Genomic DNA, 27,289 nt, shown 5'->3' on the forward strand with positions numbered 1-27,289 from the left:
TGGCCACCGTAACAAAATAGTTCTAACCCACGGCGCGTTTCGCTCACGTTCACTTCAATGAACACGCATATCTCAATTTACCAGGCTAAACAAAAAATAAAAATCGGTCAAGGATAAAACTTTTGATTATACTCACGCCGCTACATCAGTTCTGATTAAAACATACTCAGACTGTTAGACATTTCCATCTAATTCTAGGCGATACTAAACGGCTATATTAAGACTCAAAAAGCCTGCTGATGTATCAGACTGAGCGAATACTTCGCACAAGGCAATCATCTATGATCTTTGACTTTCAAGCCAATATTTTCGATAAATAAACTGACGAGTTAAAAGGACACCAACAGACAAACTGAGGCAGTACACAATCAGCAAATGGCACTCATGATTAAAGAAAAGTCGCAGTCTTGATATGTATAGACGTGATTTCGCAAAGAAAAAACTTTTGATTATACTGACCCAGACATTTAGACATTTCCTTCAAATTCTATGAGATATCAGCCAACAAACTATCCAGCTAAATTGAGACTCGAAATGCAGGCTGATGCATGGAATAAAGCAAAAAACGCGAATACTGACACAAACAAATCATTTAAAATCGTTGATTCCTTCAATAATAAACAAGTTGATGAGTCACACATTGCGTTCACGTTTTCTGATTTGGAGGGATCTCTACAAAATAGATAGGGTCAAGGCAGAGAAATCCAGGCCATTAATACTTGGAGAGGGGATTGTCGGTGACATATGATCATGTATCACCTTCATTAACATCAAGAGTTTTAGAGGCAAGAAACACTTGCCATGTGTTAGAAAAAGATTCATCATCAAAAAGATTTCATCGCATGACAATTCAATGCAAGACGTTTGCAAAAAAGAAGGAGCAACTCAATTTAAAAATTATGACTACATTAACTTATATAGTATTTAATAAAGTTACCCAAAAACAGGACCCATTTCAGTATCCGAGTCCGCTGAATACAAGTAGTTTGACAGTATATTTGGGATTGTGATCAGTGTTCGCTGGCTGGATATAGGGTCCGTTTGATACAGGTTTCTTTTTGCATCAAACTGTACCTTGGCACAAGACCTTTATTTCGGGAAAATGCAGACTACTATCACAAATGCATATGATAAGTTAATTGAAACAGAAGAAATAAAATATCGTTTAAAAACACAGAAAGAGAAGAAAAAGGAGACACGATGATTTCTGAGAGAAGTGAATTCTTTTCCTTACCTCCAGTAGAGTTTTACAGTCAGCAAGCGTTTTCCAAATCGGTGCCCCCTATTTCCTCGCTTCGCTTGCTATATTTACCAAAAGTTCCCTGGAGGTTCAGAGATTTACACCCATGGTATCAAATAATACTCACAGTAGAACATAAAAGAAGTATTGATTTACAGAGGGCAAACCACAGCAAGTGTCAAGGGTAACCGTTTTTATTGCAAACTAATTATAGAATCATTCGAGAACGGCAACACGTGTTACCGTTTTGATTTCATATAAAAATATTTGGATTGGCATTCAAATCCTTCATGTTCTCCTTTTACATGGCACCCGATATGGACCAGTTTAAGATTCTCCCTTGTGAAAAGCAAGCTAAAAAAGTACTTCCAGTTTAATACGCTTTCTTTAGGGCACTTTTCAGCGGCTTGGATAATTGCTGGAAAAATCTGTCGCGACTTCTCAATTCTGAAAGAGGTTAAAAATACACAGGGTGAGGCGACAGATCAATTAACAGAAAATGAAGAAAGCAAGATTTGATTCTCCTCAGGAAATAATAGCTTGTCCTGCACGTGTGAAGTTAACAATGAGTTAGGCACTCTCGTTTCATTCGCCAGCCACCTATATCTAACGAAATAAAATGTCCGGAAACTTCCCTCAGCAGCTTGGTAAAAAGCCCTTGAAGAAACGGTAACAAACTAATTCAATTAATAGAAAACAATGTCACACGTATAAGCATTTACTTTAGTTTATCGCTACAAAACACACTGATTGTCAACAGTGCCCCTAGTATAAACCTTCTAGGCGCTTTTTCTTAAACAGTTATGCCTTTTTGGTGGATGTCAACCGACGATTACGACGAGTCTGCTCCCAACCTTTGAAGGTGGAGAAGGTCTATTGTCCCAAGTCAACATGCAACGTAATGACCCCTTTTTAAAGCCGTCAGAATGTGGCACATTTCACGAGTGCGGAACCCTTTGTAACTGCAAACTGCGAGGATTTGCGGTTCAGTAAGCATAGGAAGGACATAGTTATCCTCTATGCGCTTCCTCGCCCGACCGTTTTCTGCAAAACTTGCTTTCGTGAGAGACTTTAAGACTGCACTTGACGAGTCCCAGGAAGTTGAGACTTAAAAAGAAGGGTGTAAATGTCTGACATTCCAGACTTCAGGAGACACCTAAGTGCTAGGCCTTGCTTCCACTTGAAATTACGCAGTTTAACATTCAAAAATAAAAATAAAAATAAAATTTTGCTGCGCTCTGATCAACGATAGAGACTATAAGACCTCTTCTTGCCTTAAGTTCGCCTGGAACGGTCACCCCATCACGACCTTCGACTGATTAAAAAATTAGGAAACGTAAAACTTTACACTCAAACTATTGTAGTTATCATTGCGGTAGAATTGGGGAGTAAGCTCACCCTCGGCTCAAACATTGTAAGAATGTTTTATTGTACTTTCAAAACATGTCTAGCACTTACGGCTATGAAGGGCTGGAAACTGAACACTGAAATTCTTAATTAAAAAAAATTAAAGTAATGGAGAACAATACTTACACATGATCGAGGTTCCACGTACTAAACAGGACTCTGCTCTCCTTGCTACCATATGGATTGATGGTGTGCAGGTGCGAACAAGTTTTTTCATTGTAAGGCCCCTCACAGCTGAACCACCCCTTTTCACAACACAGACGCAGTTGGTCATTAGCAGATCTAGCAAAGTAATCACCAAAATATTGACGCTTTTTTAATTCCTCTTGAAATTGCTTTAGGGTGCTCGATAGGAGAGGCTGAGCTTTCTTTGACGCCTGAATGAAAGATATGTGGCAGTCAATAAATAATATGTACTTAACCATAAGCCCTTTAGAGGCATCAATAAACACACGTGTAAGTTCGTGATTCTATAGCTTGACCAGCATGTAATTTTTCCACTTTAAAATGTCGTGATGAGATATTTCTAATCTCCTGAGAGACTTTGATAATCGGAACTTAAAAGAGTTGCGCTGCAAAAACTAATAGCGGCCACACAAATAAGGGTGATTTCAATTTCAGTCAATCTTCTTTCTCCAAACGTTGAGGAGGTCAGCATCTCCACTTTAGGAATTTTCATTGATCCCATTTGTTGAAACTCTATTTAATTTCAGTCAAATTGCTGATCATTCGGACATATTGTAGGGGCTCTGTTGAGGAGGAAGGTGCTGCAACACAACGCCATCTTGGATTTCCGGAGGATAATGCCCTGTTAAAAGGGCAAGGGTGCTCATAGTGCCCTTTAGGGATAAAATACTTTACCATCGTAAAACCTTTCAAGTACCTTTAAGGTTTTAAATCGTAAACTGATGACACGAAATCTCAGGGCTCGTACAGTATGATTTCGAGTGAGGGGACTTAGAGGCGAACTCGTAAGCGTCAGCCCTTGAGGGGAAAATTTTGATTTTCACCCCACTTAAATGACGGGAAATGCTTTGAAAAAGCAAACGAGCTATTCAAATTTAACCTTTCGCAGTTTCTGCGCTAAAGAAGTTGATAGGAAACGTTATCCCATCCGTAAATATTACCATCACTGATGTTACTTCTAGATCAAACAGAAATCTGCGATCAATTTTGTCTAGGCTGTTACGATCGGAAAATACGTTAGATAAGTAGTGAAGATAAGGTCTGTCTCTTCTTCTGTATGATTCTTTTAAAAGTATTTTAGGATGATAAGAGAACAAGTATTTCAGTTAATGCCCCTTGTTGCTAGATATACCGGAGTAAGATTGCTTATTGCAATACCACTTTATATCATTTTTCCTTTCGGGGCAGGCCATTCTTTCATGTTAATAACATTAATTTGTCAGGGCGTAAACAATTCACCTTCTCTCCGAAGTCCTACCGCTTCTAGCCCTATGTTTACACTGGCCGATATTGATCCAAAGCGAATGAAAACCGAAAGTCTTATTTCGCTCTCATTCAGTGATTCAGGGCGGGTGAGAGTAGTCCTGAAAACAACTGATGTGGATGAAAATGACCAACGTTTCAAAAACATGAGCGGCTTAAGTTATCGAAATAACAGTCGTAGTCAATGGTAGGAACTTGTAAGGACATGATCAAATGTAACACCTTAGGTTCAAACCATTTTTCTTCTGTTGGTGTTGTGGAGGTTAATGTATTTGTTATACTTTAATCATGGTGGTATTAAATTTCCTTCAACACACTGATTTTCCTAAGAAATCGATACATTTTGGAAGAAACTGAGCTAACTGCGTGTAGTCTAGTTCGTTAATAATCATTTAAAAAATAAAACTTTTTCTAAGAATCTATCTAATGTGGCTTTTAACAGAAGTGAGTAAGTACTTGTACTATCCTTCCATCAAGTGATTTTGAAGGACTGTAAGCAGATGGCAAGCTCATTTGATTTACCCTTCGCCACAATTTTTAGTGATGTAGAGATGACACAAAACCAGTCCAGTCAGTAACTTCCTACATGTACATTATTGAAGTGTGCCATGCATTAGCTTGAGTAAGAAAAAAGGGTTATTACTCGTATACAACTGATTCATGTATCTGATTGGAAATAAAAAACTACCCAAGGGGACAATAAACTAAACCCAAAATCCAGAGTCAATTTTACACCCTCCCCAGCCCCAACCCTGCACTTTTGACACCCAGCCTCCCCCCTACCCACAAGGACTGGCTCCCTGGCTAGGCTGCAGCAATGCACTAGCATGAAAACAGCTTAGCTAGGCAGCTTGCAAAAAAAGTAAGGAAAGAAAAAGTTGGAATCAAATTGACCAAAGTTCCTAAACCTACCCTTCCCCTACCCCTACCCCTACCCCTACCCCTACCCCTACCCCTACCCCTCCCCTGAGCTTTAGAAACAAAGTTGTTAGCCATCAACTTTTTGATAGGTCGTCCCTGGACTGCACCTGGGTACCATCCTTGATATTAAACCCTCAGTAGTTTCATCATCAAGACCACCACCAGCCGTAAAGCAAACACCTAATGAGCAGGTTTTTGCAAATCAAAACAAATTCATATTGCATAATTGCACAGGGAACTTACTTTCTCAAAAGAATCCTTCGCATTGGAAAAGTATTTCCTGACTCTGGATTTTGCAGCACTTCTCATGGCATCTTCTTTGGTGTTGAAGTATTGGCTAAGACCATTAAACCAGGCCTCATCTTCACTACGTTCCTCTGCCTCGATATTATCATCTAGACGATTGACAAGTTCCAACATGACAGTATACATTTCGTTTGACTTAGAACCATGCATAACATCATAAATCTGTTCAATGATCTCATTTCGCCGAGACATAGCTCTGAAAATCTTCTCAGTAGCATTCTTCAGAACAGTCACATCTGAAAATGCAGTTAAAGACCATATGGTACAAGGTTCAGCATTGTATTTCAGAAAACTACTTTCGTATGTATAATTTTAAATGCTTGCCCATGTTTAGGAACTCAATTAAGATGGTTTCATACAAGGTTCCTCTACATCTGATTTTTTTTCACAATTACAGCACCATCATTGAGAGAATTCTTTGGATTCTATCTTACCTAAATTTTATTTAGGTAGTCATTCATTTTATTAAAAAAAGATAATTTTCATTATGACATTGATAAAAAAAATAACACCAAGTAGTAATGATAATAACAGTGATGATGATGATGCCATTTTCACTTTTTTACTTTGCAATATATATACAGAGTTAAATATTGATTTAAAAGTGGAGAGTTTCAGGCATTAAGTATCAAACTGTAGTTTTTCTGTGGGAACAGAATTCAAGAGTAAAGTTTTAAAAATCAATTATATGTATACAAATGAGAGAGAGTGAGCAGAAACACTAAATTTCTGAGTACTTTTTTATGCCTGGAGACATATACAGTTTAGGAGTTGGCCTCCAGATTATTAAATCTTATACAGAAAAAGAATGAGAAAACAGACATAATAATATTCAGAATGAGGATTAAAGCAAGACACTTGAATCTCCCATTTTAAAACCAAGTAAAAAATCAGTTAATCTCTTGTAAGTTTCTATTGTTTACACACAAGTAAGAGAAAAGGAAAATTTTTTTTTTTTCAGAGCTGTTGCAATAAAAGTAGGACCTAATGCACCAGCAGTATGGTATCATAAAAACAAAATAATTCTTATAAAAACAATCATTAGAGGTGCAATCCTTAATAAGTTTTTCCTATGTTCTGACCAGCATTAAGGCCATCTTTTACATTAACATATTTGCATGTAAACAAGACAAACTTAGTATACACTGCAAGGGTTATTTTCAGTATCAGCACCATGGTAGTATTCAAGTATGGGCTTAGTGTAAATGGGCAGATCTATCCATCTTCTACTGTATTTCTTTACTCAATTCAACCAACAAAGAAAGGCAATTCAAATATTGAACAGTGGGGTCGGTTAAATCTCTCACGGGGGGGGGAAGGAGTCTCTCAAAAAAATTTAAGCAAGAATGGAAAATACCTTTAAATTTCGATTATCGAGTGATACGATTTCTTAGCATAGGGGTGCCCAGTCGAACAAATGGAACAAATCGAATTGAACTCACAGGAATTAGGCACCATTGTCGAACATTTGATGAGACACCCCTGGTGAATTAATAATTATTAGATTTCTCGGTAAGGGAAGGTCAAAGACTCAAACCTTTCACTTACATCCTTCCCATGTTTCATTGGGTTGCACAAATACAAAGACTGTTTGATGTGGCAGAGTGATAAAGTAATCTTCATCGTCTACTATGGTTCCGTCCTCCAAACACACTCTACAATCCCCAGCTATAGCGAGTCTTTTCTTGCCTTTCTTCTTCAGATCGTTAAAATTGTTAGCTACAATCCCTATGCGTTTCGTTCTGTTGACATCTTGGATCTTATAAGCTTTTCGAGTTACCATACCACTGTCTTTCTCGGGGAGCTGAACTACCGATGGCTACCGCAGTTGACAGTGTAAGCTGATGTTGTACCCAGTCTCTTACCTCTTTCGTCCACAGGTGATCACCGCTCCTACTTAGTCCCTCTAATGACTACGTCCTTTATAGCGACAACTTTGTGAATGTTTTTTTGTTTTTTTGTTTTTTCATCATTTTGTTCAGATTTTTTTGTTATGATCGTGAATGACACTATTCAAATTTGTTAAGCGACCGTGGCCACCTTTTGAGTTGTTTTAAGATCCTCACGAAATGTTTTGTAGTTGCCAACTAATTAAATAGGGTTCATTATTTTTGATACAAAAGTAAGTGCACAGCACTCCATAGGTAACGCTCTTGTTCATACCACAAAATCTTACAAATTTTTGTGAAAAGAAAAACTTCGTGGCTGGTATGACACCGCGTTTCGCCTCCAACATAAGACTTATCTGATACCTTTCCGTATCTCAGTTGGGTAAAGAGGTTCCAAGCGACCAAATAACAAGGTACGTATTACTAGCAGCAAACGCACCTCGAAAACCAAGGATGGATAAGCTGTAGAAGTGAAGTATACTACATTTTTGGACTAATTATAAGTTTTCCTCAAAAGAAATTCGGTTGTTTGTTACATTTTGACGGTTTGATTGTATAAAATTTAATGAAGGGAGTTGGCTCCTGCCAGGTCCAGATATTCATTTACCGTCGATGGAGGGATTGTTCGTAGTCTGATCAAACGCTTAATTAGTCATTGCTGTATATTTCTGTAGTTCCTGTAGTTCCTGTAGTTCTTTTTATTCATCTGCCTGTCAGTTCCCGCCGACGCTGTCCCTGCAGATCATTCGACAAAATAATCTATGTAAACAACCCCTCAGCTTCGATTCACATACTTGATCGTTCACTACAAATCGTCAATTAAGAAAATTCAATCTTCACTGGACTACAGCGTTTGGATTTCCAAGCATGAAATCAGAAGTAATGCATTATTTGATTGTGTAGTGTGCTCGTCCGTTTGAGGGTAAACCTGAAAAGGGCTATCGTCGGCAGTAGCGACTGAGTTTTTGACAACCTTAACGGAAATCATTATGAGAGTCGACTCTAGCTCTCAATGGTGAAAAAAGTCGCATACACAACATTAAGGCTGCTCTCGTGCCCGGCAGTATGCTGCAGCAGAGCTTATTCCGACTGATAAATCGAGGGGTAAGTTTCTTAACAAAATGTGGTCCTGCTCCGGTGGACGTATTACAAAAAATTTTGTTCTATCAACTGCGTTGATAAAGTCAATTGGCCACCGTAAAAAGTCTGACGCTGACGTTCCGGGTAAATCATCCCGGAACTTTTAACTGCGTGCACGCACGATGCAAAACTTGTCCTTTCATTCACAACTGATTCGAAACTTCAGCTTTAGAAACTCTTTACAGAGGTTGATTTTACAATATCGACTCAGTCGACAAAACCAAATTATCAAAGCCTATTCTGGTTTCCTTGGCGACAAGCGACCGGGTTGCTTCGTTTCTAGGGTGTTTACCATATTTGAAGGGAAAAGCCGGCGCTCTGGGAGTGAGGTTGGCGAGTGTTATTTTTGCAGAGTATTATCACTCCCACCTGAAATGTTAGTACATGGTAGGTTAGCCGTCCCCTACCAGCCTTTCGCTAAGTTCCCCAACACTTCACAGGACACCTATTGCTACTCCTAGGCTAAGAGAGGTAGTATGAAAGAGTGTTTAGCCCAAGAAAACCACATAATATGTCTAGACAGCAAACCATCGGGCCGCTGCTTCTCCCACGCTATCGTCATCATTCGCTAAACAAATGTTACTTTAGGTTTCTTGGAATGAAGGGGTATAACTAGATTTTTTTTCAAGTGGATTATAAGGTTACCATTCGTTTCGTACCCACAGACGTTCCGTTCGTAGTCGATCCGTACCCAGCTAGGATTATTCGTTCCCAGTCAGTTTAGACGTCACTAATAAAGTAAGTTTTCCATGTTAAGTTTGTTTAAAGTACGGTTCGTTTCTTAAGTTAAGTGGCAATATGATTTGCTTTCAATAAGTTTTGTTTATGTGGTATCCATTATGAGTACGCGACAACGGAATTGATAGGCATGGAACCGAAATTGCAGGGTCTGCAATTGGTCTGGTCTTGTTATTGTACTGAAGTATACTTGTGACCTTTTTAAGGACACAAGTACAAACAACATAACTTTACTTTATCTCACTCACTTCACTCCACCAACTTATCATTCGCCGCAATCGAAATCTGTTCACGTTCTCACACTTGAGGTATTTTCCCGGATCTCTTGGATTTAAATCGTTACAGAATGTTGGGACGGATACGAATCGACCAGCACGTCGGGCACGCACCGACACAAATTGGCACGAATCATCTAAATTTGGGTTGGAATCGGCTGGGTACGAACATTCCGTGGGTACGTAACGACTGGATATTGGTTGTAGAATCTAAAATTATTTGAACTGTGATTGGAGATTGAAAACTTAAGTTACAGCCAAGGAAGAGTTCCTAAGCTGCGACCACAAGGTACTTCTGTCCCCCAGTGCATTTGAAGTTTGTCGGAGACGAGACCACTGTCAAGAGAATAGAAAAGATGAGGTAGAATGCAAACAAATACCGACTGCAATTAGATAGTCTGTGAACGAGGTCGGTGGTCCCTTTGAACGCTCTCAGCGCAGGTACATTAAACATTAGTCCACGAGCGCGAGCTAGATATGAGGTGATAGAAATCCAACGATGCCCGTAAGGCCGAGCTGGCTTTAATCATCTAATATCCAATATCCAATATTAAAAGAAAAAAAAAGGAACGCCCCAGAGTATAGATTAATCTTTCTAACTTTATTTGCAAGAACAAATGGAATGATGCAATGTACGAAAAGACTTCCGGTTTAACTTGTCTTCATGCGCACTCATGGTATAGTGGCTCATAACCCATGATGGCTAAGTCAATGAAAACTCTTGAATTGCATTAACCAATGATCCAGTTTTTAATACAGATATATATTTAATGGTAAAACCAATTCAACACCTACTTATTGCTTTTATTCAATATCAGAATTAGTCTTAGAAATCTCAAGAAATAGTGCTATATAATCTCACCGTTTAAGTATACACTAAAACAACTATTTACCTCGGTGTTGGAGGTTAACGGCAGATATATACCTTTCTTTCTCCCAGATCGGTAAATATCCACCCTTGACATTGAGGTGAATACTAGTTGTCAATTATCGACAGCCACATTCTTCAACAATCATCTCCTTATAGAACTCCATTATCAAGTTCTTTTTACGGTACTCGATAGTGCTCAGTCCTCTGAGCTTTATTGGAACGCAGCAGGGCTCGCCACTCCCTTGATCGTGTTTCGAAGAATATAGTATAGATCGTATGACTGCATAATTAGTTGGACTGACCTGAAAGAAAACCCAAAATTGTCTTTCTGCTTTAAAATCTTGTCTAATAACCATTTTGAATTAATTTCGTTAAATTTGTTTTATATATCATTTGGACTTGGGCACATGAGCAATTAATTCTTGTTTTCTACCGGCTCCGTATAATTGCCTTTTCAGCACACTAAAAATTGAGTTCCAAATGTCCCTCCGAGTAGATGTTAAACCCAGTTGAAAGATCTACATTTGAGGCGAAAAGGATAGTCGGGAAATATAACGCGCCCAACAAAGAGCCAAGAAATATGGTGGTAATGGCCTGGCCTTGAAAAGTAACACCTGCTTAGACACTAATAAGCTACACAAAGCCATGAGGCTTTCCAAGTTTCAAATACTGTAAGGAGCTGTTTCTAAAGCTTTGCAACCCTTTCCAAGGCTAAGGTATTCAGCACACTTAATTATACCCTCGGACCGTGAGAAATAGGTGTATCCATCCATACCTCTGATGCACATTTAAAATATATATAAACATTACCAAATGAAGCTTATCAAAAGCATATCATTGTAGACTTATTTGTTTATAAGATTTGCTTCCTCAAACAATCTCGGCTCCATTTTTTACAAAGCAAATCTATATTATTAGATTTAAAAGAAATATACTTTTCAGTGTGACATTTAGTTAACAAAATTCTTCTGAAGTGGCTCAGTTATGGTTTTGTTTCTTTGTGCTGGCAAGTCCACAAGTACGTTTTTCCTAAGATAAGAATAAATTCAACCAATCTATCTCCTCCTTTAAGAACCTTTGAAGATTTCTAGATCAAGGATAACCTTGAAGTTGGGCATATTTGAGCGCAGTTTCAAAGGAACTGATTGCCTTAGACCTGTCCATACTAAGAAGTAGTTGTTCTTCATTCCTGCATCTCTGACGACATCAAAAGACCCAATACTTGGGATGTCATAAAGCGTACCAGTAGTGTGTATTGTTACCGAAGAAATTTTTATAAAAAGCACTTTTACTGTCCATTTTTTTTATCTCTTTGTTGTTCCACAGAATATGTTTTTATACATTATCGGGATCACAACTTCTCTTACGTTTGACCACCATTTTAATAGTTCATGATAAACGGTCGCTGAAATTGGTATTAGGTGGATACCGTAGTCATACTGAATTGAAAATCATCCCGCTCCATTCTGGAAAAGGTTTCCGAGGTATGACCTCCAGAAACTGGAAAAGTCTGGGTCAACTATTCGCTTTAACCAGCTTAGTCTTTTAGTGTCAATCATAGTGTCATAGTCTGTCATTTTAAGGCCACCTCGGTTATGATCTGAGGTGCATATGTTGAAAGTCGGGTAATCTTGTCTTCCCCGTTCCTCAAAAGCTAAAAAACCCAGGCTTTTAAACTCTTCTATGACTTCTGGTGGAATGCATATTATTAAGAGTGAAAATTTACTGCAACACTCGTATTCTCTCTTCTACACTAGTTATCAGAACGGGGACTAGCTCTGATCTCTCGAGGAAAGTGAGGGTCACCGTTTATAAAGGTGACACTTACAGAACTGTCAATCTCTATCCTTCGTCATACTTTTACACTTAACTAGCGAATCACGTTGGGCTACGCAAAACGGAGTTCGCATACTAAGTAGATACCTTCGCGATGTTTATGCTTTACGAAATGTCTTTCTAACTTAAATTTCTTGGTCTTTCAGTCAAGCTTGAGCAAAAAAAAAAAACAAGATTGACAACATAAAAATTATAATAAACCTAGTAACAGAATTAAAATCATACTTGAAACGATATCCTAAAAGAAAATTGTCCTTGAAGGCTGTTGCATAACAGCAGAATAAACTCAAAATTCGGAGAAGAAAGGGCGTACCCGAGGTACCGCCCCTAAGAGAGCTACGTGCTATTCGTATAAGTTATCTAATTGCAAATTCAGTGCGGAAGATGAGTCACCTCTAAGAATAAGAGGTGTCGAACGTGTTAAATTAAAAACTGAAAACTATTTTCCTGATCGGGAATTCGACGTGGATTTAGCCTAAAAACGAGAGTATTAAATTGATAAAAGTATAAAGGAGGGTGATTTCCGGGAAATTCCTGTACGGAATCAATTTTTATCGGGTAGAGTCATTTTCTTAGTAATTGTTTTTTTAGTAACATAATGAAAATATACCGGTATCTAGCCGCAAACCGCAGTTTACGCAAAAACATCTGTCTCCATGTCAATTTGACGGTCACAATAAGGAAAACGTGACCAAACTCTATCTGTAAGGTAAGACCGCCAAAAGGAATAAGAAATGATCAACTGGCTTATTACAATGTTTACTGAATGGCTTATGCTAATATATTATTTCCATTCATTTTCCAACACCAATATAGGAAACTCTTACAATATTTTTAGATTAACTATATTTCTATTTTTATCGTTTAACAATATCATGGAGTTGGGATAAATCATTATTGGGAATAGAAGTGTTTTAGTAATGTTTACCTTGCCGTGTATTGATAACCCTCTGGATTTCCATAGATTTGTGTTATTTGGAATTTTTTCTCAACCTCTGTTTGAAGTTTTTCTTTAAAAATAGCTGTACGTCGTCTGTGATAAAAATCTCTAAAAATTTAACACATTTTTCCCCTTAACACAAGTGGTTCACTTTCAGACTGAAGGGACTCAACCCACATTGCCTGTGTTTTCTTTACGTTAAGTTTAAGTCCTGAGGCTTTCTCACAAAGTTCAAGTAATATAAACAAGGTTCGTGCAGAATCTAAATCTGATAGGACAGCAGTTGTGTCGTCAGCAAACTGCACCAATTTAGTTATACAACAACAAGCACAAGCAGTCAGAAACTCCCTTTTATTACTAGACAGAGTTGACCAAGTTGTACCTTCCCCCTTGAAAGGATCTGCTAACAAAAAATTGTCACAACGATAGGATGAGGGTCATCATTTGTATGGCAGTCAGCCGGACCAGAGATCATCTCTTCACAGAATCGAAATAACTTTGAAATCAAACCATGCTTATTGAGCAATGACATTAAGGTAAAAATCTCCGACTACTCTGTTTCGCAGATATTTAATAGACGAGCCTCAGAGGATCCATTGCAGAAGCCAAAATTTTCATTCGGGCTCCGAGTCGGCCAGACGTAGTTTGACCTTCAGACTAAGAAGAATATCGACTTGCCGAGGTATGACGCAGACCTTAAGAACAAGAACTAAGTGGATCCCGGCTCGCCAACCTTCTATACTGTATACTTATTATCTTCTGCAGCATTAGGTTTACTGATAAATACGACTTTAATCAGAGATCCTAGCAACCTGATAACTGTTAATTGGCAAAAAATTGGAAAGAAGAAATTTTCTCTTCATCTTCAGCCAAAAATTAAAGATTTTGATCCACTAAATGAAAATATATAAATGGAACGGCATTTAAAGGTAGACATTCCACGGGATGGCCCTTCTTTTCCACTGTTTCTAGATCGAACTAAAATTTAGAATGTTGGTTTTTGTGGTGGGGGGAAAACCGGAGGACCCGGAGTAAAACCTTTGGAGCAAGGACAATAACCACCAACAAAGTCAACCCACACGTGACACTACGACCAGGAAACGAACCCGGACCACAACAATGGGAGGCAAGTGTTCTCACCACTGTGCCATCCCTGCGTCCTTAAGTAGTTGCCCTTTGTCAGTATCATTTTTCAAGCATGAAGCGTATTCTCCCGTCATCCATTATGGATGTGATATAATTATTCATATATGGTCAAAATTTCCGGCTAATAATCCAGAACTGAGACTAAAAAGTAAGAAAACCATACTGAGTTGGTAAACTTACTTTAATATCCAGCGGAAATTTACAGTCTCCACCACACCTGTAGGCATCATAAAACTTAGGAAGAATGACGTCTTTCCAGAGACCATTCCTGTCCATTGGAATCCGCATAGGACGTTTAGAACAAGGCCCCTTGTCACGAGTTTCGCGAGCATGTCTGGTCTTTCGCTTAACTTCACCCAGTTTCCTGTACCTGTAACGCCATGTAAGACCAAGGAAAATAATGGTGAGGTGTTACTCTCCCTATCCTTACCGTCACGATATACTAAAAATTGTCGGAAAATGTCCTGAAAGGCTTTAAAGTAGAACATGAGGAGGGGGGGGGGGGGGGGGGAAGGGATAGAGTTCATAATGTTGTCGTGACTTTTCTGAAACGCAATTATATTACATAAGTTTTTAACGGTGAGCCAATTTCCTTGATCACACTATGATGGTACGGAGGATCGATGAAATTCACTATTTAGTGCACCTGGATTTTGTATTCATTAATAATAGTAAGCTCTATAGAAGTGGTTTATAGAAGGGTCATCACATATCGAAAACTAAGCTAAGACTAAAAACTAACCATGAAATACAGGGATATGACGAGATTTAAAAATACATTATATTAAAAATGAGAATAAACAAAGAATGTAATTAAAATCCAAGTACGACTCTCAAGAGGCCACGTTTAACAGCCGTCAGTGACTCTGCTGGCTGCTTTTCTTAATATTTATTTGATATTCGACTTCTCGTACCTATCATACAGCGTTTACATTGATGATTAATAATTAAATATCAATCATCAATATAGACGCTGTAACAGTGATAAGTATGAGAGGTCGAATATCAAATAAAAATTAAGAAACTGATAATTTTTTTTTTTATGTATATATTTAAGATGAACGGCTAGGCTCCCGTGAGGGCGGTGCAATGCCTGCCGATCTACAGACCTAATCCAACCCATGGCTGAAAGTGCAATGCCTTAGGGTTTGGTCCACCATAAATCGAGGGCCACCAGACACCAACTTCGTTGGGGAATCGAACCCAACCTCGCAAACATTGAACACACTCACACCAAAAATTGAACACGCCCGCTCCAAAAAACAAACGAACAAAACGGATACACAGAACAAAAACATAGAAAAAACTTAGTTACACTATTATTTACAATATTATTTACATTATTATTTACATTGGTGCTAATACTAGAGTTATTACTATTGTTAACGGGAGCCAAAAAATATAAATTCTTAACTAAGAACAAAACTTCCACAATTACAAAAGTCATTAACTACAATTTCTTTCTACATTTTGGGACCCCTACAACAGAAGTGGGGGTAGTAGGCTTAATTAACTCAGCGGCAAGCACCGCAGCCGTAGGGACCACAGAACGAGAGCTGTTTCGGGAAACTGTGACAACAACGTCACCAACCGCAGGAGAAGAGGACGAAGCCCTATTTACATTATTAACATTACTAATTCCACTATTATTAACATTGGCACTAGAGCTATTACTATTAAGAGCGATCTTCTTAACACACAAAGACTTTGCGGGAAGCCTCTGGGAATGCGAACCAGTATGGTCCACAAACACCGCACACAAAACATTACTGTGCTCAGTAGGACCAACCATATCAACAATAGATCCCCTAAAAGAGATCCGATAGGAAGGATCATCCTTGATCTTGAGAATAAACCGGGCAAACTCATCCTCAGGCACCTCACCACTAGTATCCGCCTTTGAAATACAAACAAGATTCGCGTGCACTGATATGTACGCCCCACTCTCAAAAGTTATACAAACATCATCCTCGTCGCTAGGGGAATCGTCGTGCACTTTACTGCCCTTATACGAAATAACGTAGGCATCATCCCGGAACACCTGGCCAACTGATCACGATACCCCCAAAAAAACTTCCTACGAAGATTAGGAGTGAAAATCCTACACGAAGCAACACACGAGGAGGCAGAGACAACGCCCGAGGGGACAGAGGCCACTTCAGGAGAAACTGCAGAGACAGTCTGAGAGGACCCAACAGGAGAACCAGAGGGGCCAGGGACCGCCACTGGAACAACTGGGACAACAGGACCCGAGGAGGCCTGCACCACCTCAGCGACAGGAACCGAGGGGGTAGGCTCCAAAACACGCCCCGAGGGGCCTGGAACAGGAATCGCCACTTCACTAACCCCCGCAGGGGTACTAACAGGATCTTCAACCCCATCCTCATCCTTATCCTCCTCATCCTTCACATCCGAACCGGCAGAACTATCAGAGACAACAAGCACAACAGTCCCAGAGGGGTCAGGCACCACCTCAGGGACAGCCACCTCCATTGGTGCAGCAGACTGACCCCACGGCCGGACACACGCATGCGCCTTGTGGTCGGGGGAGCCACACCTCCCACACTTTCCATTAAACTGACAATCCGCCGCCTTATGACCACTGATCTTACAAATCTGACAAAATGGAGGGATACCTTTATACCAAACCCGCACAGGGTAGTCATCAATACGAAACTCAGCAGGAACTGGATCCGACAATACCATCGTGAGAATACGTGACCCAGTGAGAAGGCCCGGAATTCCCGAAAAACTCTGATACTTAATACTGATAACATCACCGTATTTACCCAGCTCATCACGAATCAGAGAATCATCACCTTTGACAGGAAAATAATGCACGTAAACCAAAGAATACGGCATATCTGAAGGGGTGACGCTAAGTTCATGCCCATCCAACGTTAACGAACCTTTACGAACAAATTCATCTTTATCCGAGGCATTCTTGAAGGTGACACGTATCAAGCCCCTGGGACAAAACTGAATGGCAGAAAGCCCGTCAAAATCAATACACTCCCTATGGAGCGCAGTCACACGAGCCTTTTCATAACTTGCAACCATCTCCGACGCATGAATTACACACTTCTTAACGCAATCCAAAACCATGACGAAAAAACAACAAAAAGCCCAAAAATGGATGGGTGACCAAAAACCGGCAAAAACCCGTGAGATGACAAAACGCCAAAACCAAAAAAGCCAAGAAGAAAAGCCAATCCGATACAAGATTGGAAAACAACAAAGAATGGCTTACCCCAGGTTACGGCAAGAAACCGAGCATAAGTCCCTGTGAGGGTCACCAGAAAAAAAGCCAAAAAATCAGGACAAAATTATATTCACAAAACTCCTGCTTCTTTATCCAACAACGTTTGTGAACACCGCAAATCCACGTACGATACTAAGACGCAGGTTATAAGTTGTTATTGCTGATCGGTGATGTTGATTAATCAATATGTCATAGTTTTGGATGTCACTGACGTGGTGTTGCTTATGATTGTGGTAATCTAAGATATAGTCGATCATAGCGGAGCTCGCAGCGCACGCAGCGAAGCATCATTCTCATAAAAAATGCCTACCTATCCACCGAAAAAATGTGGTTTCATGTGACCCCGTGCAAGGTGCTTCTTTTAGCATGCGGGAATAGTTGACTTGCGGGCACAAATATTTGCATCAAATATGCAGAAGGGGAACCCCCTAAGTGAGAGGAGAAGTCAATACGCATACACACTTATGTGTGACTAGGAAACCGTATGGGATTGCGCTGGTAAACATATGAGCAACCTGATGAAGTGCGCATACTCGAGTGCTGTGTCCCAGTGCAGAGCACCTCGGGCACAAAGTTAGGCATGACACGAGGGTTTCACGTGAGGTAGCTGATGTGAAGCCCGCGGAAGCAGTGGCTTTGAGCGGGAAATTATACTGATTGATTCTTTGTGCTAACTGGGTTTGCGTGAATCGAGGCGAGGAATAGAGAAAAGAAGACAAAACGTAGAGCGAGGCGCAAACGACGCGAGAAAGAGTGAGAAAGTAATCGACCTAATAAACAGAAACACGGGAAAGAGAAAAGCAAAAGAAAACCAGAGAGAACTTAGAGTGACGAAGAGCAACGTGAGAAGGAAAGACAAGTTGCTCTAGAAAAAAAGACCGAAAAAAGTTAACAACAGAGAGAAAGTGAATCACTAAGAAGCCGAGAAAGAACGGGAAAAGGCTAGGAGGAGGTAATTTGAGTCTTATCTGAGTTTTCGCGCTGCAAACCTCTTTCATTACCTTTTGTTATGTTAAATTTGCTAAGAGTTTTGTTCCGGCAAAAAGTCGCGCAGCATGAGCAAACCAACTTGACATACCACATTACAACAGACTTTGATACGTTTCCTGGTCACTTCTGCATTGATCAAGTAAAACAACATAAACCATCTGCTTGTAATTGTGAGAACAACATAAAAACGTTTCCAGGCATCTCAAACTAGACCGACTTTCAGCCCCACCTTCAAAATCAGACAAGCCTACGTGCAGGCCATCGTTATGAACCCTTCAATACGAGTGTTTCTTCGTCCATGAATAAGTCTGAGGCCTTGATTAACGCTGGGCCGCGAGAAGCTGCTGTCTTGAAGAATTTAAGGAATTTCTTCGCCACCAAGCGTCCAATCTATCCTTGACATAAGAGAATAACAAAGTGCAACTAACCATAATGCCTTTTGTTACACAATAGAACCCATCAGTGACCAGCCTTAAAAAAAGATTTTGATGAGTAACTGGCTGTTGAGAAGAGCCTAAGCTTCGGGAGGTTTTCAAAGAGCTTCCAGTAGTTTCACATAAAGACATGCTCGTCATACTCGTGCCCAAAGATCTAAAGGTCACGTACTTCGAAAATAGCCTAACCACGAAAGAAGCAATACATGTTTCGGCCTGTCGACATACTTAACACCTCGACAACCGCAGAAAATAATCTCTACCAAACTAAACAGCCAACAACATGATGTTGCACATCACGAGAAAAGATAAGTTTTTGAGTGTTGATTAATTTCCGCGGAAGTTCAACTCGTGAGGGGAAAAAGAAGGGTGAGGAAAGGTCTCACTCACGTAAGTACACGACCGGAACACCGCTATGATGTAGCAAATGATTATACAATATAAGGCAGGATGTGTGCACTCTTAAATAGTTCCACCTTTTAGGATTTGGGGTGATTTTCTGCCGTCCCGTATTTTAGGATTTGGGGTAATTTTCCGCCGTTCCGTGTTTTAGGATTTGGGTTGATTTTCCATCATTCCGTGTTTTAGGACTTGGAGTGATTTTCCACCGTTCCATCTTCTAGGATTTGGGGCAATTATCTTCGTTCTATGTGTTAGGATTTGGGGTGTTTTCCGCTATTCCGCCAAGCCGGCTTTTAAAGTCGCCCTTCACATCTTCCAGCCCAAGTGAAGCCCTCGTGTGAGACTTAGCCCGCGGTACGCAAGGCAAAAAGTTCGGTACTCGAGTTTGTGCACTTGATCATCATCTGCACACTAATGGGGTATTCAAGTTACGTACGCAATTGCACCTGTGCATTACCTACTCCTCGCCCTTCTAAATACGTAATGGCTTAACTGGTGCCCGCAGTGTGAACTGCGGATAAAGATATGAATGTAAAAGCAATCCTCGCAGTAAGAACACTACTCAAGCAGTAAAGAAAATAACGCCTGAAAATAATACAGGTCGCTGACTAGCATGCGTGTTGATCGTTTTGCAAGCTGTGAGAATATCGTTCCTCGTTTCCAGGCTTGTCACTTCTCCCCGCTGGACTAGTCACCGAAATTCCCTTGAAGCCGTTACTATTTCATTTTACATTTTTTTTTATTTTATAAAAAGTGTTAATAAAATAAATAATAAAATAAAATAAATAATAAAATAATAAAAAATAAAATAAAAATATTAAGTGTTAATAAAGTGTAGGGAGCTGAAAATAAATTCACTGGAGCAGCGCTTTTAGTCTTGGCTAAATCTATGTATTACATTGAGTTACCTATTCCCAGTTGACATTGAATCAATCTCCGGAAGTTTGGCCTGTGTTTGTACCACTAGTAGTGGTCTATTATTCCTTCTCTCAGCGGTAGATTCAGTCACCCGTTTGTGATACACCAAATTCTCCACGTTAAATGGCTGCAGCCTGAGATATACACCATGGTTTACAAGCGGAGTATGAATCCACCTTTTCACCAAAGCGAGAACGGGGAAGGCCGATGGTATATCACCTTTGCTTCGTATTTTAACAGCCTGAACAAAATTCTTGCTATTCCGATTATACAACACAAGGTTTTCACTGGAGAGTGAGGATGACTGGAAGCTATAATGTTTAGCCATTACTCTTATTTCTGCTGACGAGGAGGGATCATCCGTCCGAATATTGGACAAGTTTACATTGTAGACAACTCCGTTGATTATTGGAGTAACTGCGAAAGAGATACATTCATTCAAACTTAGTTTAACGCACTACTTCGAAAATAGTTCTGATACTCCTCGCTTGGTTCCTAGAATAAAAATAGCACCATCTAATTCTTCTTTCCGACCTAGAAAAGTTTGCGCGGACCGTTTGGAGGGATAGCTGAGTTTACCACAATTGAGCAAAAGGCCTAACATAACAACAAATTAACAACAGTGTTAAATCCGACAGAACAGCGCAATCAATAATTCAACAATCAAAGCAGCAGGAAGTGAAACGTAATTTAAGGGTGAACTACCTTCAACAGCAAATCACACAAAACGTGAACCGCGCAAGTAAACACTCCGCGAACGTAAAACACATGAAACGGTGATGATTATGATCAAACAAAACTCTGAAATACGCCGACGCATAAAAAAGACCAGCAACATCAGCAACGGCATTCGTAATTTATTTAAACAAAAACATTGAAAAAAGGAAAGCCTTTTTCGAAATTGAAAGTAAACGTCACTTTTTTAAAATCCAATTTTATATGATTAAAACACGGACAACCTAAAAACGCTTATAGGTGCAAAGTCAGATTTCCATATCATATCATTACAAATGTTATTTGAAGGTGTTGCAGGAACGAATTAAATATCTTAATCGCCGTTAACCCAATTGTCTTGGTTTCTTATTTGTTGTTTCTCTCCACCCTCAATCTCGGCATAGGGTAAAATATGGACTGGACCATTTTTTGGACCATTTTTTGGACTATTTTTTGGACCATTTTTTTTGGACCATTTTATAGGGGGGAAGCATACCATTAGTACTCAGGGAGGGGTGGGATGCAGTCTACTAGTACTGAGGGAGGGGTGGGAGGCAGAGTGTTATTACTCAGGGAGGGGTGAGAGAAGGACTATTGCTAGGCAGTGAGGGGTGAGAGGTGGATGTAAGAGTAAACACTACTTGTTAATGGAGCTTTTACTCGATCGTACAAATTATCTTCATCGGTTTTTCGACTGACTTTTTGAATGTTCTTCATTTTTGTCGTCCTGCGAAAGCGAAACTACCACGTGAACACTGGACTTTGATTTCTATTGAAAATATCGCGTTTAAGATCCTCTACTGTTGAGCTATGCCTGTGCCTTTTGAGTCGGCATGTGTACCATCAGTTGCTTCACGGTTCCCTTGGTGTGTACAGTATGTAATTACTAAATTTATCGATCTTCCTTTTGTCATTCATCTTATCAGACGAGATCACGAAATTTCCGGTCCTTAGCCCTTAACTCAGCAGCATATAGAATTCACGTATTCACAAACAAAGGAGTTAATCACCAACACCGGAAATAGCGACCAGGCATTCCTCGCGACTCCCTTACGTTTGTTTTCCAATTTGCTCGGGCCGCTGCCAATCATTTCTTGTATAAAAACCTACGTAACCTGCCAAGTGGAAGTACGTTGGCTACTGTTGCTTGCCGATATTTTCCGTCGGAAAAACGGAGAAGTCAGTAAATGTGACCGATTCTGCCCGGAAAATTTTATTGTCTGGAGCTTGGATATGTCAGGAGAATTTCATTGACAGCTGGATTAATTATACCCCATGTTGTGAAACCATTATGAAGACGTCGCGCTTTCCTTCGCTTTTTTGTCACATACAAAAAGGGAAATGTGAGGCAACTGAAAGATGATTCATGCTAACCCGTCGGTATCACTTAGCACTGGCACAAGTCGACCTAAGAGGCACACGTATAACTCAATAGTGGAGGATCGAAAACAGAAATGGAATTGGTGATATTTTCAATGACAATTATAGTCCAGTGTTTTTAAACACTGGACTATGCGAAACTGGCACTTAAAAGTGCCAGTTTCGCATTCGCACGACAAAAGATTAAAGAAACGTTACGGCCCAGCGCAAAATTTTGACATACAAATAATCCGTCGAAAAGCCGCTCAAAATAATTTGTGATTCAATGAACACTCCCTAAGTCAGTAGCAGTTACCAGTATATCAACTTCCCACCCCTCCCTGCGCGGTAGTACTTCTTTCTCCACTAGTAGTAACAGTCTGCCTACCATCCCTCCCTAAGAACTGAGAGATGCATCTCACCCATCCCTAAGAAGTAATGTTTTGCCTCCCCCCCCATAAAAAATAGTCCATATTTTACCCCACGCCCCTAGGCAGAGGGTAAAATATGGACTGGACCATTTTTTGGACCATTTTTTTACCTTTTCTTTTGGACCATTTTTTTTGGGGGGGGGAGGCTGACCATTAGCACTTAGGGGTCGGTGGAATGCAGTCTATCAGCATTCAGGGAGGGATGGTAGGAAGACTGTTGTTACTGAGGGAGGGGTAGAGGACGAACTATCAGTAAGCAGAGAGGGGTGGGAGGTTTATGTATGAGTAACTACTACTAAGTATGGAGTGTTCATTGAATCATACAAATTGTTTTGAGCGGTTTTTCGACCGATTATTACTATGTCAAAATTTTTGTGCTGGGTCGTAGCGTTTATTTCATTCTTGTCATGCGAATGCGAAACTGGCACTTAAACACTGGACTGTAATTGTTATTGAAAATATCGCCATCTTCCACTGTTAAGTCATGCGTGTGCCTGTTTGGTCGACTTGTGCCAGTGCTAAGTGATACTCGTGAATCATCTTTCAGTTGCCTCACGTTTCCCTTTTTGTATGTGACTATGGGCCTATCCGCACTAGCGACAAAATTGTTAATATAGACAAATTTTCTGTCATTACCAACACTCTACAGGTGCGGATGGTTTGTCGTGACTCGACAATTTTTTGAGGCGGACAAATTTTTCAAGCGCACCGCCGACAAAATTCCTCCCGGCAAAAGCTTGGGAAAATCTACTAAATAAACAAAACCGTGATAAACTTGTCGATCATATGTCGTAAACACTACCATTGGTGAATTTGACAACTTTTTGACAGCTTCAACATTTTTAGTGCGAATGCAACAGAGGAAACAAAAATTTGTCATGACAAAATTTGTCCTTTGATTTTGGCGGGACATTTCTAAATTTGTCTGCTAGTGCGGATATATAGACCCAAAAAAAGCGAAGCAAAAGCGCAATGTCTTTATAAATGGTTTCACGACATGAGGTGTAATCCAGCTGTCAATGAAACTCTCCTGACATATCCAAGCTACAGACAATAAAATTTCCCAAATAGAACAGTACTTCTACGTTTTGCCGACGGAAAATATCGGCAAGCAACAGTAGTCACTGTACTTCCACTTAGCGGGTTACGTAGTTTTTACACAAGAAGTGATTGGCAGCGGCCCGGGTAAATTGGAAAACAAACGTACGGGAGTCGCGAGGAATGCCTAGTCGCTATTTCCGGTGTGGGTGATTAACTCCTTTGTTTGCGAAACAGATAAAATCGATATTTGCGCTTTCCCATCTTTCCCATATTACAAGTTAAGCAGTGCTTTTGCTCGATACGAGAATATCAATTCCTTAGAAATCGTTTGCTGATTATTTTATATAGTAAAGGTATAGACGTTAAAATTGCAAGAACGCTCGTGAATTCTCTATGCTGCTAAGTTAAGGGCTAAGGACCGGAAATTTCGTGATCTCGTCTGATAAGATGAATGACAAAAGGAAGATCGATAAATTGAGTAATTACATACTGTATACACGAAGGGAAAAGTGATGGTACACATGTCGACTCAAAAGGCACAGGCATAACTCAACAGTAGAGGATCTTAAAGGCGATATTTTCAATAGAAATCAAAGTCCAGTGTTCACGTGGTAGTTTCGCTTTCGCAGGACGACAAAAATGAAGAACATTCAAAAAGTCAGTCGAAAAACCGATGAAGATAATTTGTACGATCGAGTAAAAGCTCCATTAACAAGTAGTGTTTACTCTTACATCCACCTCTCACCCCTCACTGCCTAGCAATAGTCCTTCTCTCACCCCTCCCTGAGTAATAACACTCTGCCTCCCACCCCTCCCTCAGTACTAGTAGACTGCATCCCACCCCTCCCTGAGTACTAATGGCATGCTTCCCCCCTATAAAATGGTCCAAAAAATGGTCCAAAAAATAGTCCAAAAAATGGTCCAAAAAATGGTCCAGTCCATATTTTACCCTATGCCCTCAATCTCTTATTTTTTCGTTGCTATCCATTTATCAATCTGCTTATCTAATGGAATATTTAGGGTTCGAAAGTGAAGCGTTTTGAAGAAAGAAGCTTTGATCAGCGTTGATATCTTATCAGATAAGCATAAAGACACCATTCGCCGATCCAATCAGGAACGGGAAATTAACTTTTATCGTTCCGTATTTTGTCTTGCAGCCTTTGGCCGAGCCCAGTTCATTTCGAATGCACATAGCTATATGCGAAGAAAAATACTTGATCCCTTCAGCGATTATTATAATGGCGTTCAGGCAATTCTGATCGTATGGCATCAGAATTTAGAGGCAAAGAGCCGGTTTATGGTCGGAGAACAAGACGTAATGCTCGAAGTAATGACTAGAATAAATAGCTATGAATGAAGACATGAGTAATGCAGATATAAATAGACTGGTTCGATTTTTCTGCCCTTGCAACTTCTCACCAGCTAACTGTCTCGTCCATCGGTTAAGTCAGGTCCATCGGTTGGAAGATTTGATTGATGCACTGATACTATCAGTTCAAGTTGCACTAGTTCTTTGAGCTAGGCTTCGGCGTATTAGCAAAAGTTGTTTGCCAAAATTAATTTGATACTCTCTTAGTTTAACAATCATAGCTCTTGTGAAGCTCGATGAGTCAATCATTATTTCTTATCGCAGACCAAACTATCCCTAACTTAGGTGACAATGATACAGAGGTATTCTAAAAACATTTTGCAAACTGCACTGATCTTTATATGAAGTCATTTAGAGGTAGTACTTCCAATCGTATCTGAAAATGTTGCAGTTGATCCTCTAAGTAGGTGGAGTTGAGGTGAAAAAGTAGATGAAGTAGTCTGAAAGGTAATTATTTCCGCGAAGTATTATATATTTTTCACACGAGAAATCTGGTATCCTTTAAACAGAAAGCCTAGCGTCTGATGTCTACTGGTGTCGGTACAGATCCCTATTTCTGTATTAGCTGTCAAGACTGGAAATGGATTACGTTTCATCATCATAACATGCATATTGTACAAAAAAAATCGTGAAAGCAAGTTCTACCGTTTCCTCTGCTTTTTAGCCTCTTTCCTTTTTATTTCACGTCATGCAGTTGGCTAACTGGAGAACAAAGTAGTGTTAAAACTAAAGACATTAAGGCGCTGACCAAGAACGTTCAATGATGGTCAAGAACCAAAATTGGACTTATTCTGAACGATAAGCCATGACAAATATACAGTCCATAGTGTTCTCCGCTGAGTAATCGCTTTGGATTGTAATTTGAGGGAAAATGGCGGTGTTGTTTCAAGATGCTACGCGTAAAGTGATCCTAAAAATTACCTTGAGCCGTAAACAAGTAGATTTTGGTCCTTTCTTTGTTCTGTGTTTCCCCAGCTGCATCGCTTATGACAAAGGTACAGTACAAATCCTTTACTGAGGCAGGAATCTTAAAGGCCGAAGTGCCTTTGAAATGCGGACTTTGAAAACCATCAAGGAACACTGTGCAGGGTTTAACAGATTCTGTGGCTGTACATTTCAGGCCAAACGCCATCACGAAAAGCAAGACATAGCGTAAAGGCAGCATTTTTTAGCTTGCGGACTATAGAGTGGGTGATCGCAGTGGTCCGTGATTGGATCCGTCCGAAAATAGAAAGACATCGAGACAAAATTATGATAGGAAAATTTGTTATTGTCTGTACAGGATGCGCGAATTTAAATTCTTTGTATTCAGATCGGTCTTCTGTCAACCGTTTTGTTTCATGTTTTTAAAGATATTTTGAACGTAACGCTATTTAACGAGCAAGATTTTTTTTTTTTCATTCGACATGGCACTTTTGACTAAACAGTGAAATAATTTCATTGATAACCACAATGCTTTTACTAACACGTTGGAAAAAGTAAATCGGCTTGTAATGACACGGTGGAACCTCGCAATTTTCGATTCGATGCATAATGTCACAACTCAAATAACCTTTATTTGTACTCAAACAGTGTGAACGTGCACAAACAAGCTGCTGAAAATGTATCTCTTTGATGCCTTAATGCAAGCTTTGGGAGAATAAATGATGGAAGAAAAATGGCAACGCCTGAACAGAATTTCGAAACTCTAACAACATTCAGTGTCCACTACACAACAAGTAACACAGTAGTGTGAACCAAATAAGTTTATTTAAGGAAGGCAGCCGAGAACCAACCCGAGGCATATGTTGCCCGTAGCATACATACATGCATTCGCAACTGATATACCATATACAGTCCTAATGTACAGCCAATTCCTTACACATTCAAAAATAGGTATACATCACTAACATGCAAACTTCACCAAATCGGGATTAACGGAGACAGGCAACTGCCTAAAAAGACATTATTACTGTTATACAGAGGCCAGAAAAAACCTGCCAGAAAAAACCCTTTGGGGAAAAAATGACAGGAAATCTGTGTGAGACAGTCCTGGAAAAGATGAAAAAGATGAAAAACGGGGAGGTAGCAGGCCAAGACGAGATGCCCCTCTACCACCGAAAAGACGAGGAGCTTTAATGATATTCTACTTCAAACCTAGATTGGTCAGAAACAGAATTTGTGCATGGCTTAGGATGGTATTATCAACACATTGAATGGTAAAACTCTTGA

The 27,289-nt window shown here is 39.8% G+C and overlaps 2 protein-coding genes across 2 annotated transcripts; both read right to left on the bottom strand.

Annotated features, from left to right (window-relative positions):
- Positions 1-1,418: 1,418 nt before the first annotated feature.
- On the bottom strand, positions 1,419-7,180 carry LOC113684321 (DNA fragmentation factor subunit beta). The gene is made up of 4 exons (XM_027201672.2): positions 6,872-7,180; positions 5,261-5,559; positions 2,774-3,024; positions 1,419-1,687 (listed from the first exon to the last, which is right to left on the bottom strand). Exons 1-4 carry the CDS (start codon positions 7,104-7,106, stop codon positions 1,480-1,482), a joined length of 993 nt encoding a protein of 330 aa, XP_027057473.2. The 5' UTR covers positions 7,107-7,180; the 3' UTR covers positions 1,419-1,479.
- Positions 7,181-9,949: 2,769 nt separating this feature from the next.
- LOC113684338 (protein decapentaplegic) lies at positions 9,950-26,454 on the bottom strand. Its single transcript, XM_089180160.1, has 4 exons — positions 26,000-26,454; positions 20,155-20,581; positions 14,339-14,528; positions 9,950-10,538 (listed from the first exon to the last, which is right to left on the bottom strand). The coding sequence occupies exons 1-4, from the start codon at positions 26,241-26,243 to the stop codon at positions 10,353-10,355; spliced, it is 1,047 nt and encodes a 348-aa protein (XP_089036286.1). The 5' UTR covers positions 26,244-26,454; the 3' UTR covers positions 9,950-10,352.
- Between the last annotated feature and the right edge of the window lie 835 nt (positions 26,455-27,289).

The sequence above is a fragment of the Pocillopora damicornis genome, chromosome 8 (assembly GCF_964200805.1).
Source record: "Pocillopora damicornis chromosome 8, jaPocDami1.2, whole genome shotgun sequence".
In the NCBI taxonomy this organism is placed as follows: Eukaryota; Metazoa; Cnidaria; class Anthozoa; order Scleractinia; family Pocilloporidae; genus Pocillopora; species Pocillopora damicornis.